Source organism: Mauremys reevesii, linkage group 9, assembly GCF_016161935.1.
Source record: "Mauremys reevesii isolate NIE-2019 linkage group 9, ASM1616193v1, whole genome shotgun sequence".
Classification (NCBI taxonomy): Eukaryota; Metazoa; Chordata; order Testudines; family Geoemydidae; genus Mauremys; species Mauremys reevesii.
In genome coordinates, this window is record NC_052631.1 from 102,534,870 (window position 1) to 102,549,672 (window position 14,803).

The 14,803-nt window shown below is 47.0% G+C and overlaps 1 protein-coding gene across 12 annotated transcripts in view; it reads right to left on the minus strand.

The window, feature by feature from the left end:
* Positions 1-14,803, minus strand: part of TEX11 (testis expressed 11) — a 127,795-nt gene that overhangs the window by 85,710 nt on the left and 27,282 nt on the right. For all 12 annotated transcript variants that reach the window (XM_039489484.1, XM_039489483.1, XM_039489488.1 and 9 more), the window contains 3 exons: positions 13,914-13,995; positions 6,197-6,275; positions 3,273-3,424 (listed from right to left, as the gene is read on the minus strand). In XM_039489484.1, coding sequence (XP_039345418.1) covers positions 3,273-3,424; positions 6,197-6,275; positions 13,914-13,995 — 313 coding nt within the window. The remainder of the gene's footprint in view (positions 1-3,272; positions 3,425-6,196; positions 6,276-13,913; positions 13,996-14,803) is intronic.

A 14,803-nucleotide genomic window follows, 5' to 3' on the forward strand; every position in this document is an offset into this window, starting at 1 on the left:
TGCTGCATCATTACCATAAAGACCCCTTAGGCAAGGAGAGAGAGCTCCAAGGCTAAAAGGGACAAATTGCAGTGAAACACCAAAGCATTACAGCCTAAATGCAAAAGATGTGGAAAAATTCATATTCCAAAAGATGATGCATGTTCAGCCAAAGGTGCAAAGTGTAATAAATGCACAAAATATGGACGTTTTGTCATTGTTTGCTGTACCAAAGCAATCAGGGAATTGACTTGTATTACAATCAAGAGCCATTGTTTCTCAGATCTGTCACATGTGATGACACAGTCTCCCTAGAAAGTGAAACTCATGGAAAGACTATTGACTTTAAAACTGACTCACAAGCAGACATCAGAGTATTTTCAGAAAGGACTTACAATAACCTTCAACCCCTCCTAGAGCTAAAGTCATCAGCCACAGCCCTGATTAGCCCTAGAGGTACAGGAACTCCTCACTTAACGACATACCAGTTAACGCTGTTTCGTTGTTATGTTGCTGATCAATTAGAGAACATGCTCGTTTAAAGTTGTGCAATACTCTCTTATAACATTGTTTGGCAGCCGCCTGCTTTGTCCGCTGCTTGCAGGAAGAGCAGCCCGTTAGAGCTAGCTGGCGGGGACTTGGAAGCAGGGTGGACTAGCAGCCCCCCATCAGCTCCCCTAAGTTCCCTGTGAAGCAGCCACCCAGCAGGCTATCAATTGCTGGGCAATTCAAGTGTCCCTCCCCCAGCTGCCATGTGCTGCTCCTGCCCTCTGCCTTGGAGCTGCTCCCAGGAGCCTCCTGCTTGCTGTGCTGGGGGGGAAGAGGGGTGCTAATGGCAGGTTGTCCCCCTCCCCCTGTCCCCTTCTCCGGTACCCCATCTCCACAGAGGGGGGGGGACACTACAGGGCTCAGGATGGAGGGAGCTTGCTGGCAGCAGCTGCTGTCAACTTGCTGAGCTACTAAAAAGGCAGTGTACTTAGACTGGGGTCCACATACTAAAAGGAGCATTACGCGCTTCTCTCACTCACACTCTCACTCTCACACACACACAGTGTGTGTATGTCTGTCTCACACACACACACCAGCACTTTGGAAAGTGGAGGGAGTGGTGTGCCCCAGTGGGATAGCATGGGTTCATCATCACATTCAGTTTCGACAGGGAATATTTGCAGTCACTGTCATGCTGTGTCTCCTCCCTCCATTCTTATGTTAATTCTTATGGGGAAATTGGATTTGCTTAACATAGTTTCACTTAAAGTAGCATTTTTCAGGAACATAACTACAATGTTAAGCGAGGAGTTACTGTACTCTGAACTGTATGGGTCATTTAACCACAGAAACAACTTACAAAGACAAAAGCTTTGCATTCAGAGTGCATGTGAATAAAGGATCAGAGACCAACAACCTTCTCAGCTCCAGCATGGCAGCCATGATGGGCCTAATGAGAAAGGTGGAAGAACTCAATGGAGGATTTGATTATATTGGACTTTTGAAAGGAGACCCAGTACAATTAAACGTAAAAAACAATGCTGAACCATACCATGTACAAACACCTCTACCAGCCAGGCCTTTGGAAAAAAGACTAGCTTAAGATTTACATGAATTCAGAGGACATAATTACATCATAGTGGACTATTTTTCCAGGTACATAGAATAAATGAACTTGAAAGAACTAACATGTCGCAGTGTTATCAAGAAGTTGAAGTGCACTTTTGCTTGCTTTGGTATTCCAGAATAACTAGTGATGGACAACAGAGCACAATTCACTGCAGCAGAATTTTAGTCATTCCAAACAAAATATGATTTTGATCATATTACTAGCAGCCAAAGTCACCAAAAGCGAATGGAGAAGCTGAGAGAGCTATAAAGACAGCCAAGAAAATCCAACAGTAGGAAGAGCCACTCCTTGCTCTTCTCAATTACAGATGAACACCAATAGCAGTTACTAGATATACTCCAACACAACTCCTGATAGGAAGGCAATTCAGAACTACTATTCCAACTCTGGAAAAGAATCATATCTCCAAAGTGACTAGCCACAAAGAGAGTAGCCAAATCCGATAAAAAGGAAAAAAGAACTTATGATCACTTTTCCAACAGACACTCAGTTAGAGAACTGCCGGGTCTAGAACACGTTGAACGAATTCAGGGCCGTCCCTGGGGCGGAAGTCACACATCCATCACTTCCAGGACTGACCCATTACTTCCGGGACCGACCGCACCGGCCTGTGGGGCCCAGAGCGGTCCCCCCATTCGCTGTACCCAAGGGACAATTCTGACTGTGTTCATCTCAAATTGGATGGAGAAAAAGAATGGACAACTCCAGCTGTCATAAAGAAAAAATAATTCAGCATCCAGATCATTTGTGATCAAGACTACAATAGAGAGATCAACAGAAACCATCAACATCTACAGTTTGTTCCTCAGAAAGCAAAACCAACAGAGCTGACAAATGAAGTACAAGACGATGACTAATGGACAGCCAGATGACTAAGGTGTTATGCTTTCAAATCATGTAATTAGAAACCAGCATAATACATAGACATGTAACAGACTGATCCATATTGAACCTCAAAGATACAGTGATTTACATTTTGTAAATGGTAGGAATGTAGAATTTAAAGGGAGATATGTAATGGAATGCTAACCTGTATTATGCTGTTCAGCCACTAGGTGGCACTGTGTGTAACATACTTTATTTAAGCCGGGTAGACAACCTATGGCACCGGTGCCGAAGGCGGCACGCAAGCTGATTTTCAATGGCACTCACACTGCCCAGGTCCTGACCACCAGTCCAGGGGGCTCTGCATTTTTATTTAATTTTAAATGAATCTTCTTAAACATTTTTAAAACCTTATTTACTTTACATACAACAATAGTTTAGTTATAGACTTATAGAAAGAGACCTTCTAAAAACATTAAAATGTATTACTGGCACGTAAAACCTTAAATTAGAGTGAATACATGAAAAATCGGCACACCACTTCCGAAAGGTTGCCGACCCCTGATTTAAGCTAACCTCAGCCATACCTGGCATAACGTTAAAGGATCTTATAGTGAACACATCAGGTCTGCATCTCTCTGAGATGGAAGCTCTGGCCAGTCCAAATCTGACACAGGAGCATGACCTGCTAGTAGCAGCCCTGCAACTTACTATATACAATACATGACAAAGAGTAAGAAAAAGATATAAAGGAAGGAGGAGGAGAGTGGGAGTTAAGGAGAAGAGGTAAATCAATTGCTTAAGTCAATTAAGCCCTGTCACCAGCAAACGACAGAAGTTGGACACTGACCTGTAATGACATCTTCAATTTTTTGCTTGGCAAGTGGCTCCTTCATCCTCCGTAACAGAAACTCGATGTGGAGTAAGATGATTTTTCCGAGGTCAGGTGAGGACGCAAACCGCCCAGAGATGGACTTCAGAAAATCAAAACCAACCAATTCCCTATTCACAGAGATGCATTTTTAATGGAGTTGTGCAGAAGGACCTGTTGACTTCCCATTCTGGGGCCCAATATATACATCTCATAATATCTGTCTTTCACTTAGATTGCTTTTCACAAAAAATAATCTAGATGGTTTAACCCAGTGATTCTCCAGCTTTTCCATTCTGAGGACCAGTTCATAGCAGAAAGATGCTCCACCACTTTTATGAGCCACCCTCAATTCCTGACTCTCAAAGGCTCTGTGGTTCCCTTACGGTCAACAAAGCAGACTGGGAACTAGTGCCCTAACCTGTAAATGTTACAGGGCTGTCCTGGAGCCAAATGAGCATGTCAGTCCATAGTCCATAAACATCTACATTTAAGAAACATTCAAAGTCTGGTTAACCCTTGCAAAAGGAAATAAATCCAGCAGTAAGGCTAAAATTCTATCCTCAATAGCCTATGTGATTCCAAGATATGTATCCTGCATAAACACAGAGGGAGAAACAGAGGACAGCAGTGTGGAAATAGGATTTCCCTGTTCACAGACATATTGCTTATAACAGGGGTCGGCAACCTACGGCATGCATGCCAAAGGTGGCACGCGAGCCAATTTTTGATGGCACGCAGTGGCGGGCTAAGCGGCTCAGCCCACCGCCGCTTTGGAGTTCTGGCTGCTGCGCCCATTGCCAGCCAAGGTCCAGGCCACTGGCCCCACTCAGAGCCCGCTGCCAGCCTGGGAACCCCAGGGAACCCCAGGCTGGCAGCGGGCTGAGCAGGCCGGCGGCTGAGACCCTGGCTGGCAGGAGCCGGCAGCCGGAACCCCAGAGTGGCTGCCAGCCTGGGGATCCATTCACTCAGCTGGCAGTGGGCTGAGCAGGACCGGTGGCGGGCTGAGTGGCTCAGTCCTCTGCCAGTCTGGGGTGCCGGCAGCACTCAGCAGGGTGCCAGCAGCACTCAGTCTGCTACAGGTCTGGGGTTCTGGCTGATGGCCCCTTGCCAGTCAGGGTCCCAGCTGCCGGCCCCGCTCAGCCTCCTGCCGGCCTGAGTGAGTAGAACCCTAGCCTGGTAGCGGACTGAGGGGGGGACGACAGCCGGGATCCCGGCTGGCAGGAGCTGGCGGACGGAATCCCAGACTGGCAGCGGGCTGAGAGGCTCAGCCCACTGCCGCTCTGGGGTCCCCGCCACCGGCCCCACTCAGCCCGCTGCCAGTCTGGGGTTCCGTCTGCCAGCTCCTGCCATCTGGGATCCCGGCCACCGGCCCCCCTCAGCCTGCTACCAGCCTAGGGTTCTGCTCACTCAGGCCGGCAGGAGGCTGAGCGAGGCCGGCGGCTGTGACCCCGACAGGCAAGGGACCGGCAGCCAGAACCACTGCCAGTCTGGGGTGCCGGCTGAGTGGTGCCGGCACCCCAGACTGGCAGTGGACTGAGCCACTCAGCCCCCAGCCAGCCCCGCTCAGCCCACCTGCTCAGCCTACTGCCGGCTGAGTGAATGGAACCCCAGACCAACAGTGGGCTGAGCAGAGCCAGCAGCTAGACCCCAGACCAGCAGCAGGCTGAGCGGGGCTGGTGGCTGGAACCCCAGACAAGGATCCCAGGCAAGGATCACACTAAATTGATAAGATCTGCATTTTAAATTTTATTTTATTTTAAATTAAGCTTCTTAAATATTTAAAAAACCTTATTTACTTTAAATACAACAATAGTTTATTTATATAATATAGACATAGAGAGAGACCTTCTAAAAACGTTAAAATGTATTACTGGCACGTGAAACCTTAAATTACAGTGAACTTGGCACACCACTTCTGAAAGGTTGCCGACCCTTTATAACCTAACCTTTTTAATGGGTTTGTTTCCAGAATTGCAGTCCCCAAGAATAGTATTTCAAAGGGTAAGCCCTTGATTAAGACCATCTAGAAATGTATTATCACATAGGGGACAAGAGTTTGGCACTATGCTCAATCCTTTGCTGGCAGTTCATAGAAGCACTATGGGATAACATGTTCAAACCCCGCAGAAGGGAGCCCTTTTAAACACCCTCAAGAGAACTGTATCTGTGGTCACAGTGTCCATGGAGTAAATGGGAGAATCCTGGAGGAGACTCCCTCAAAATAGCTTTTGTTGGTCCATCGTAGCTTTCCTGCTCGCTGCCAGAAATCTCCCTTTGCTCCTCTTCTGACATTCTCTTATCTAACTGTTGAAAGATAGGCAAAATACCCGCCAACACAACTTCATAACTGGGGCCCAAGAAAGTATAGTCTCCTTCCTCAAGCACATCACATCAGCGCCTGAGCTCACATGCCAGAGAAACAATTGGCACAAGTTGCTCTGAACCAATGTCTCACACTTCAGTGCACAGTAGTACTGCCAAACTACCTGAACTCGGATGACCTGACAACAGGAATTTGTAATGGAAACTTAAAACAGGCCTTGAACTACAGCATCTCTCCAGATAAAAGGCAATAGCTATATATATATATATATATATATATAGCACCCCTGATTCAACATTCATCCTGAGCTGTGCTTGAACAGAGTGGAGAAAGCAGCTCCCCAAGTCAGGGCTGCCAAGCCAAGGCACAAATTAAGACTACACAGGGACAACCTACTATGCCAATGTAGGATAAGGTGTAGCAACTCTCTCTTCCATCACAACTCACACTGTATCATGCCCCGACACACTATTTCTACAACTTAGCTCTCCTGTTGTTTGGTATCACTTTGTAAGAATACTGGGAAGCCTAGGCAATGTATGTTCTCTCTCAAGTAGAGGGTGCTGAAGTTCTGTACCTTTCATGTTCCAGAAGCAGCTTAGCAGTGTTCAAACAGAAATCTAGTGACACCTCATGATGCAGAAGTTCAGCAACAGCTAGAGAGAAGAAAAAATGGGGATTACTAAGTCCACTGAGGAAATTTATCTGCTCACTGTAAAGATATGGGCTGTCCCTATACTCCCCCATGCAGACTGGTATGATGTGGTGGGTGTGCTCCACTTTAATTTCCCATAATTGGGACAGCATTAGGTTTGCTCTAACAGCTTGGGGCAAGAAGAAGCCAGCACACATGAACAAAATAGCATGTCCCATTTTCATAAGGTTTCAGGACAACAATTACAATAAACTGTTCATAAGGTCCTCATCTAAGGACCGCAGATCAGAGCTCCCATACTTAAAAGTCCACAAAACAAAGTCTGAGTCTAGCTTAATCAGTCTCCTGGAGCCTCTTAGATTAAAAAGGTTTCAGAGTAGCAGCCGTGTTAGTCTGTATCCGCAAAAAGAACAGGAGTACTTGTGGCACCTTAGAGACTAACAAATTTATTTGAGCATAAGCTTTTGTGGGCTAGAACCCACTTCTTTGGATGCATAGAATGAAACATATAGTGAGGAGATATATATACACATACAGAGAGCATGAAAAGGTGGGAGTTGTCTTACCAACTCTGAGAGGCCAATTAAGCTTATGCTCAAATAAATTTGTTAGTCTCTAAGGTGCCAGAAGTACTCCTGTTCAGATTTTAAAAACACCAGCCACTGCAGCCTGCCTACCTTCTACTCTCCTGTTCTCTACTTAACTTCCTGTTCCTGTTTAAATAGCCCAGCCTCAGTTCAAGGCAGGACCTCCTTGATTACACTCCAGGCTGACCCAGCCTGTCCCATAAAGTACATTCCTTCACACTCACTCTTAAGTCTTTTGTCTTCTTAGGGAAAAAATCATAGTTCTAGAACTAGGCAACAGTTAAACATGTTCTTCGTGTTTTCATTTTCTTTTCATGTTTTCAAAATGAATTTGGGGCTAGTGAAAGGTGCCAAATTGACAGCTCTGGAAACTCAAGTCCTGTCTCTCATAAGAACACAAATAGAAAGGACAACAACAATGCAAGCTTCCTCCTCAAGCTGTCCCTTCACAATGTGTCTCCATCCTGGCCTGGAGGAACCACTTCAATGACTGCGGGGAGTTCAGTCTCTGTGGACTCTCAATTAAGACTACAACAAAAGAGCATGTTAGCACGATGGTGGGTTTTAGACACCTGTCCCTAGAAACTGGACTGAAATTCCTCAACAGCCATCTGAAGGTGAGTTTCAATCTCACAGAATTCAAACAAGTTACCTGGAGACCAAAATTTATTTCTAGAAGTGCCCACCATGTACTCAGTGCTTTCCAGAGAACACAGCACAGAGCCTTCCCTGAAGTGCTCACCATCTATGAACAGAAAGCTCTTCCTGAGCCACCAAGTTCTCTGAATTCAAATCCCTCCTGAAGATACTCTTCTCCTGTGATACCACCAGAGAAACCAATTGACTTACACTGTGCTGACAAGTCTGAGGAGCAAGTAAGAATACTTTACATATCCTGTATGAAACAAACAAACCTGTATTAACACAAGAAGTTACTCACCCTGTGTGGTAACAATGAATCATCAATATGTGTGTCCCTATGGGTGCTCCACTGCAGGTGTGTCGCATCCCTGAGCTGCTGATTGGAGAACTTTGGTAGCAGTGTCCGCTGGGCCTGCACATGCGATGTTGTGCTGTGCCATGAGACTAGCCAGTGCATGTGGGCTAACCATCCTCAGTTTCTTCTCTACTGCAGAGTCATAATGAGAACTCCAAAGTAGATGGGAGGAGGGCAGGTAGTGGAGAACATCTTGAAGAACCATCGTTACTGAACACGGTAAGTAACTTCTTCTTCGAGTAGTGTCCCTATGGGTGTTCCCCTGGAGGGCTGGGACTTCACAGTCAGATTGGTCACAGAAGAAAGAACAGTGGAGCCAAATATGGCATCAGAGGCAGAGTCCTCAGTGGTCGCATAACGTTCTGCGAAGGTATGGACCAAAGCGCAAGTCGCCGCTCTGCAGATCTCCAAAATAGGGACACATGCTTTAAGGAGGCAACAGACGAAGAAACCAATCTTGTGGAGTATGTACAGATCGAGTCCAAAGGGGTCATGTAACGAATCTGGTAGCACTCTCTAACACAATTCGAGACCCACTTAGAAAGTTATTGGGCTGATACCGCTGACCTTTCTGCCATAGAGAGAAACAATCTAGGGGATTACCTGAAGGCTTCTGTCCTATCGAGGTAGAATGCAAGGGCTCTCCTAATGTCCAGGGTATGTAGTATGGCCTCCCTATTTTCCCAGTGAGGCTTGGGGTAGAAGGTGGGAAAGTGAACAGACTGGTTCATGTGGAACGAGGAGGTCACTTTAGGGAGGAACTTCAGATGTGGCCTAAGCATGACCTTGTCTGGGAAGAATGTGCGGAGGATGTGTCATTAAAGCTGCTATCTCCCTTATTCTTCTAGCCAAGGTAACTGTGACTAGAAAGACCATTTTCATCAACAGATGAGTTAGCGAACAGGTGGTCCTGGGTTAAAATGGGGGCCTAGTCCGCTCTTTTATACTAGATTTAGGTCCCAAGAGGGGGAGGGAAGTCTAGGCTGAGGGAAGAGGTTTGTTATTCCTTTCAGGAACCCTTTTATGGTTAGGTGCAAAATTACTGAGTACCCCTCTATGGAATGGTGAAATACTGTAATCAGTGAGGTGGACTCAGAGAGCTCAGGGATAGTCCTGATTTTTTAAGGGTCAGGGCATATTTCAGAATATGTGGAAGAGCTGTCAACTCTAGAGAGAATTGCTGGGACATACACCAAATCTGGAATCTGGACTACTTCTGCAGCTAAGCGCGTTGCGTGGAAGACTTTCTACTGTGTAGTAGGAGCTCCTGCACTTCCTTTGAGCATGAGCATTCTAGGAGTTGGAACCACCTAGGAGCCAGGCTTTGAGTCAGAGGATCCCCACGTTGGGATGCACAGTGCGCCCCTTGTCCTGTGTGAGGTGGCGTGGGATGGTCAGAAGGGTGATCAGCGGCACATCACAAGCTGCATTAGGTAAGGGTATCAGGTCTGTTGCAGCCAGGTAGGGGTGATCAGAATCATGTGAGGCCCATTCTCTTTATCTTGAGCAGGACCTTCAGCAGAAGAGGAAACAGAGGGAAGGTATAAAGAAGGTCTTTGTCCCATGGAAGGAGGAGAGCATTGCCTAGAGATCGCTGTGCAATCACCACCCTGGAACAGTATTGTGGACACTTCTTGTTCTGGTAACTGGCAAACAGATCTGTGGACAGTGTTCCCCGCCATGTGAACAAGCCCTGAAGTACTGATGGGTGCATCTCCCACTTGTGGTCATGCAAGAATGTGCAACTGAGTTTGTATGCTATCATGTTTTGTGTGCCTGAGAGGTAAGTCATGGACCAGATTGTGAGAAATGCACCGATTCCACAGTTTCATCGCTTCTGCGCACAGAGAGGTGATCAGGCTCCTCCTTGGAGATTTATGTAATCCATGCAGGCCACGTTGTCCATCAGGACCTTTATATGTGAGCTTGCTATCAGCAGAAGGAAATTGGTACAGGCGTTCCTGACCGCTCTCAGTTCAAGGAGATTGATATGAAGGGAGATCTCTGCTGGCGACCATTTGCCTCGTGCTGTGAGACTGTTTAAATGTGCGCCTCATCCTAAATAAATATAAAATAATAATTGGAGATATACCCATCTCCTAGAACTGACCTTGAAAGGTCATCAAGTCTAACCCCTGCCTTCACCAAGTACTGATTTTTGCCCCAGATCCCTAAGTGGCCCCCTCAAGGATTGAACTCACAACCCTGGGTTTAGCAGGCCAATGCTCAAACCACTGAACTATCCTTCCCCCCTAGGAGGGATGTGTCCATGATAAGGAGTGACAAAGGTGGCCCCTGTAGGGAGAGGATCCCTTTACATGCATTGGTTGGGTCTTTTCACCAGTCCAGGGAGTTTTTGACCCTGGTGGGTAGTGACGGGGTCTGGCCAGACTGTCCCTGTTCAGCCTGTAAACCGAGCTGAACCACAGCTGTAGGCATCACATCTGAAGTCTGGCATGAGGAATTACCGCCATGCCGGCAGCCATATGCCCCAGAAGCTGGAGGCAGGTTCTGGCTGGCACTTGAGGGCTGTATTGAGTTGTGTCTATCTATACCAGGGAGTGAAATCTGTCCTGAGGTAGGAAGCCTTTGGCTTGTAGTCTAGGCGTCTAGGTCGGCCCCTCTAAATTCCAGGTATTGCACTGGCATAAGGGTAGACTTAGGTAATAGTAAGGTAATAATTGGAGATATCCTAATCTCCTAGAACTGGAAGGGACCTTGAAAGGTCATGGAGTCCAGCCCCCTGCCTTCACTAGTAGGACCAAGTACTGATTTTGCCCCAGCTCCCTAAGTGGCCCCCTCAAGGATTGAACTCACAACCCTGGGTTTAGCAGGCCAATGCTCAAACCACTGAGCTATCCCTCCCCCAGTAGTCCCAGATCCTTGAACAAGGTTATTGTCTCTTCAGTGGCTCGACGAGCCTCCTGAAGCAACCAGACTCTGAGGAGACAATCGTCTAGGTAAGGATAGATCATCATCCCTTGAGATCTTAAATGGGTGACCACCACTGAGAACTTTGGAAAATACTCTCAGGGTCGATGAAAGTCCGAAGGGAAGGACTCTGTATTGGTAATGGTTGTTTCTCAGAGTGAACCTGAGGAAATGTCTGAGAGCCAGTAGTATTGAGATGTGAAAATACGCATCTTGTGGGTTGAGGGCTGAAAACCAGTCTCCCTATTCCAGTGACAGAATGATCATCAATAGTGTGACCATCTTGAATGTCTGAGTTTTGACAAACTTGTTGAGAGTTCTTAGGTCCAGGATGGGTCTCCAACCTCCCTTCCTTTTGGGTATTAAGTAGTACGAAGAGCAGAACCCCTAGCCTCGTAGATGTTGAGGTCCTGGTTCTATGGCTCCTAATTGCAGGAGGCGGTCTATGTCCTGCCATAGTAGACTCTCGTGAGAAGGGTCCCTGAAGAGGGACAGGGAAGAATGTTGTGGAGGAGGTAGGAGGTGAAATGGATGAAATATCCAGATCTGGCAATCTCTAGGACTCATATGTCCAATGTTACGTGCTCCCGGGCACTGCAGAATGCTGCCAAACAGTGGCCAAATAGGTGTGTGGTCACAGGTGATAGTGAGGAGTGGTCTCATGGCACCTCAACCTCCCCGTCAAAAGTAGTGCTTAGGGGCAGGTGGTTAGGCCAAGGACTGGGAGCCTGAGGGCTTCCACTTCGAGAATCTCCCCTTCTTCCTCTGGGGCTCATAGTGCTGCTGCACGGGGAACAGTGCTGAATAGTGCCTGTGTTGGTATTGTGAGCTGAATCGTCTCTTTTGCACTGGTGTATAAACTCCCAGTGATCTCAGAGTGGCCCTGGAATCCTTCAGGGAGTGGAGGGAGGCATCAATCTTCTTGGCAATTCCTTTGTGGGGACAGAGTATTTTTTGTCCACTTGCTTGCAAGTCGGGACCATCGAGGCCTGGGGTTCCCACACTGCCTTAGCAGGGTCTAGGATGGCCTCATTAAATTGGGAGGATGACTTTGGAGGTGGATGAGACATGGAGGATATCATAAGTTGGTGGTGCATATCCTTATCCTCCTCCAATGGTATATGGAGGGTGTCAACCACTCTCTTTGCCAGCTCCAGGAACAGGAGAAAATCATCTGCTATGGAGGGCTGTGATGGCATGACTGCCTTATCTGGCAAAGAGGAGGATATGGCATTGGGTGCAATCTCCTCCTCAGCATCCATCTCCTGCTCCATAACCTCTAAGGGTACTGAGGCTCATGATGCTATAGCTGAGAGAGGCTGTCTGTGAGGTTCTCTGATACGCGGTGCCCTGGAGGAACTCTGGCGATGAGCTGTCCAGTGGTCCCTGTAGAGCCACTGTGGTGACATAAGGCCTGGTGGAGGTGCCCATGGGTGACCATACCAGGATGGCAGCAGTGCCATCTGGTGGTACATTCCTGGACTCTTTTGGTATTGGGTCCCATATGGAGCCCAGCAGGAGTACTCAGAAGCCCCATCTGACTCACTGTCAGATCCTTTGCTTGACCATGAAGGAGTGTAGCAGGATTGTAGGGAAATACCTCTTGGGCGACCATGGCTCGGTGCCATCATCTGAGTACCGAGGGGTGGTGAGTTTGGAATTTCCAATATAACAGGTCCCCGGTTTGCTGGAGTTCTGTCGGCACCGAGCATCCCAGCATCGGTGGCGGTGCCAGAGGGGATGGAGATCTTGCCCATACCAATCTGTCTGGTGCCAGGTAGGTCAGTGCCACTAGTATTACCACTGACGGTTCACATTCTGGGAGCAGTTTAGGGCATTTGCCCTTATCCTTCCGTACCAGAGACTCGGTGCCAATGCCCAAAGGTTCCGTGGGCCTGTCAGCAGCTCCAGGTGCCAACGGTTGCTGTGAGGTATGGGTGCCAGATGACTTCAGTGCCTGCAGTGCCAAGGATACTGAGCGAGATGGTGATCGGTTTCAGTTATCCCTGGGCTCGCTGAGGAGGCTTCCCATTCTCTTCTTTAGCATTTGAAAGGACTTCCCAGACCGCTTTCTTGACCCACTATCCTTTGAAGTCAAAGGCTGGGAGGAAGACTCACGCCTGACTGGGGACTGTGGTCGGAGATCCTCATCCATGAAGATGATCTTCTGGTGAAGCTCTCGGTCTTTGCGGGATCTCAGTCCAAGTTGTTGGCAGAGGGAACACTTTTGTTGAACGTGGCCCCCGCCAAGGCAGAAAATGTATTGAGAGTGCTTGTCCGTGACTGGGATTGCCTTGCTGCAAGTGTGGCACTTTTTGATGCCCCCAAGAGCCAGGCACACCCTTGTCCACGGGGGTCTCCCGCCCCCACCAGGGACGATGGAAGAAAAAATTCCTCTCTTTTCTTTTTTCTTCTTTTCTGTAGAGAAAGAACTGAGGACGGTTAGCCTGACTAGCCTCGTGGCACAGCATGAGGATAGGTACCGCATGTGTGAGCCCAACAGACACTGCTATCGAAGTTCACCAGTCAGTAGCACAGGGACACAGACACAGCTACAATGGAGGACCCATAGGGACACTACTCGAAGGAGAACTTTATTTTATCAACGCATGGCCAATCACTATCTTGACCACTCTACTTATACTCAGCCAGACTCTGCATCATTACTCATGTGCAGTAGTATCTTACCCCCACAAGCAGAGGAGTAACTGTGTTGGCCTTCTACACAAAATTTAATTTCACCCTGAGTGAATACAGCCCAAAGTCTAAAACTACCAACATTTTTACACAGCTGCCTTTTCACTATCTTAGTACTAACAAGTCCTCCCCCAGCAAATGCATACAACTGTCACTCATCAGCAAAAGTAACTTTTTCCTTTTATTCAAAGTTACACCAGGCCTTCAATAGCATCGGTATTCCCAAGGATTGCTATAATAATTTTAGACAGATTTCCACACCACATACATCCCAAAACCAGGCTGTGACATTTAGCAAATAAGTCGCCTTCTTCTATAATGGATGAGAGATTAATTTCAACTCTCTCCCACATCATTCAGTCTTACTTCTTGGGCCTGGAATACAATGACATTATTCTGAACCACATTACATACAGAGCTGATATACCTGTCCTGATGCCTTCATCAGATGCTGCACTTTTCAGAAGGATTTTAATTTTCAAGAAAAACCCAGCTGGATGCATATTCTCCTGCATATTGATAAACAATGACATTACATGAAGAGCCAAATTATTTTTTTAAACTCAGAGAACAATTTCAGCAGAATCCTATCAAGAGTCCAGCACATTCACAAACATGACAGAATGTCAGGAAATTCTAGCCAGGACAGGCTTTCTCCCCCACAACATAGGGCTTGTATACACTGGCACTTTACAGTGCTGCAACTTTCTCACTCAGGGGTGTGAAAAAACACACCCCTGAGCACTGCAAGTTTCAGCGCTGTAAAGTGCCAGTGTAGACAGTGCAGCAGCGCTGGGAGCCGCACTCCCAACACTGGTAGCTATTCCCCTTGCAGGGCTGGTTTTTTTTAGAGTGCTGCCATGACATAAGCCATGTTAAATTAACATAAGCCATGTTAAAGCGCTGCCAGTGAAGACATGCCCATAGTCTCCACAGTATTCTCCATTCTAGTTTTAAATGTCCCAAGCAATGGCTATGTAACTGGCAATCTTTCCACACTCAGTGTCTAAATTTTCATTTTTCTTTCTTAATTTTTATGTTGCCAAGAGGTTCTGAGTAGGTCTCAAGAGCAAAATACAGCAACCTGATCTTGCTGGATCCATCTATAGACATTTCCAAATAAAGGCTGAGTATGTTCTGAATGTTTACATTCTGGCAGAATTCATTCCTCCCCTACAAGGGCTTGAATTAACTGGATTAATGTAGAATTAATAACAAGTAGGATTCCAGGCAATTTAGGAGATTGTGCACTTCAGTGCTTAGAAACTACAGTGATGGCAGCAAAATAAAAACCTGAATAGACTAATACTTCAAATG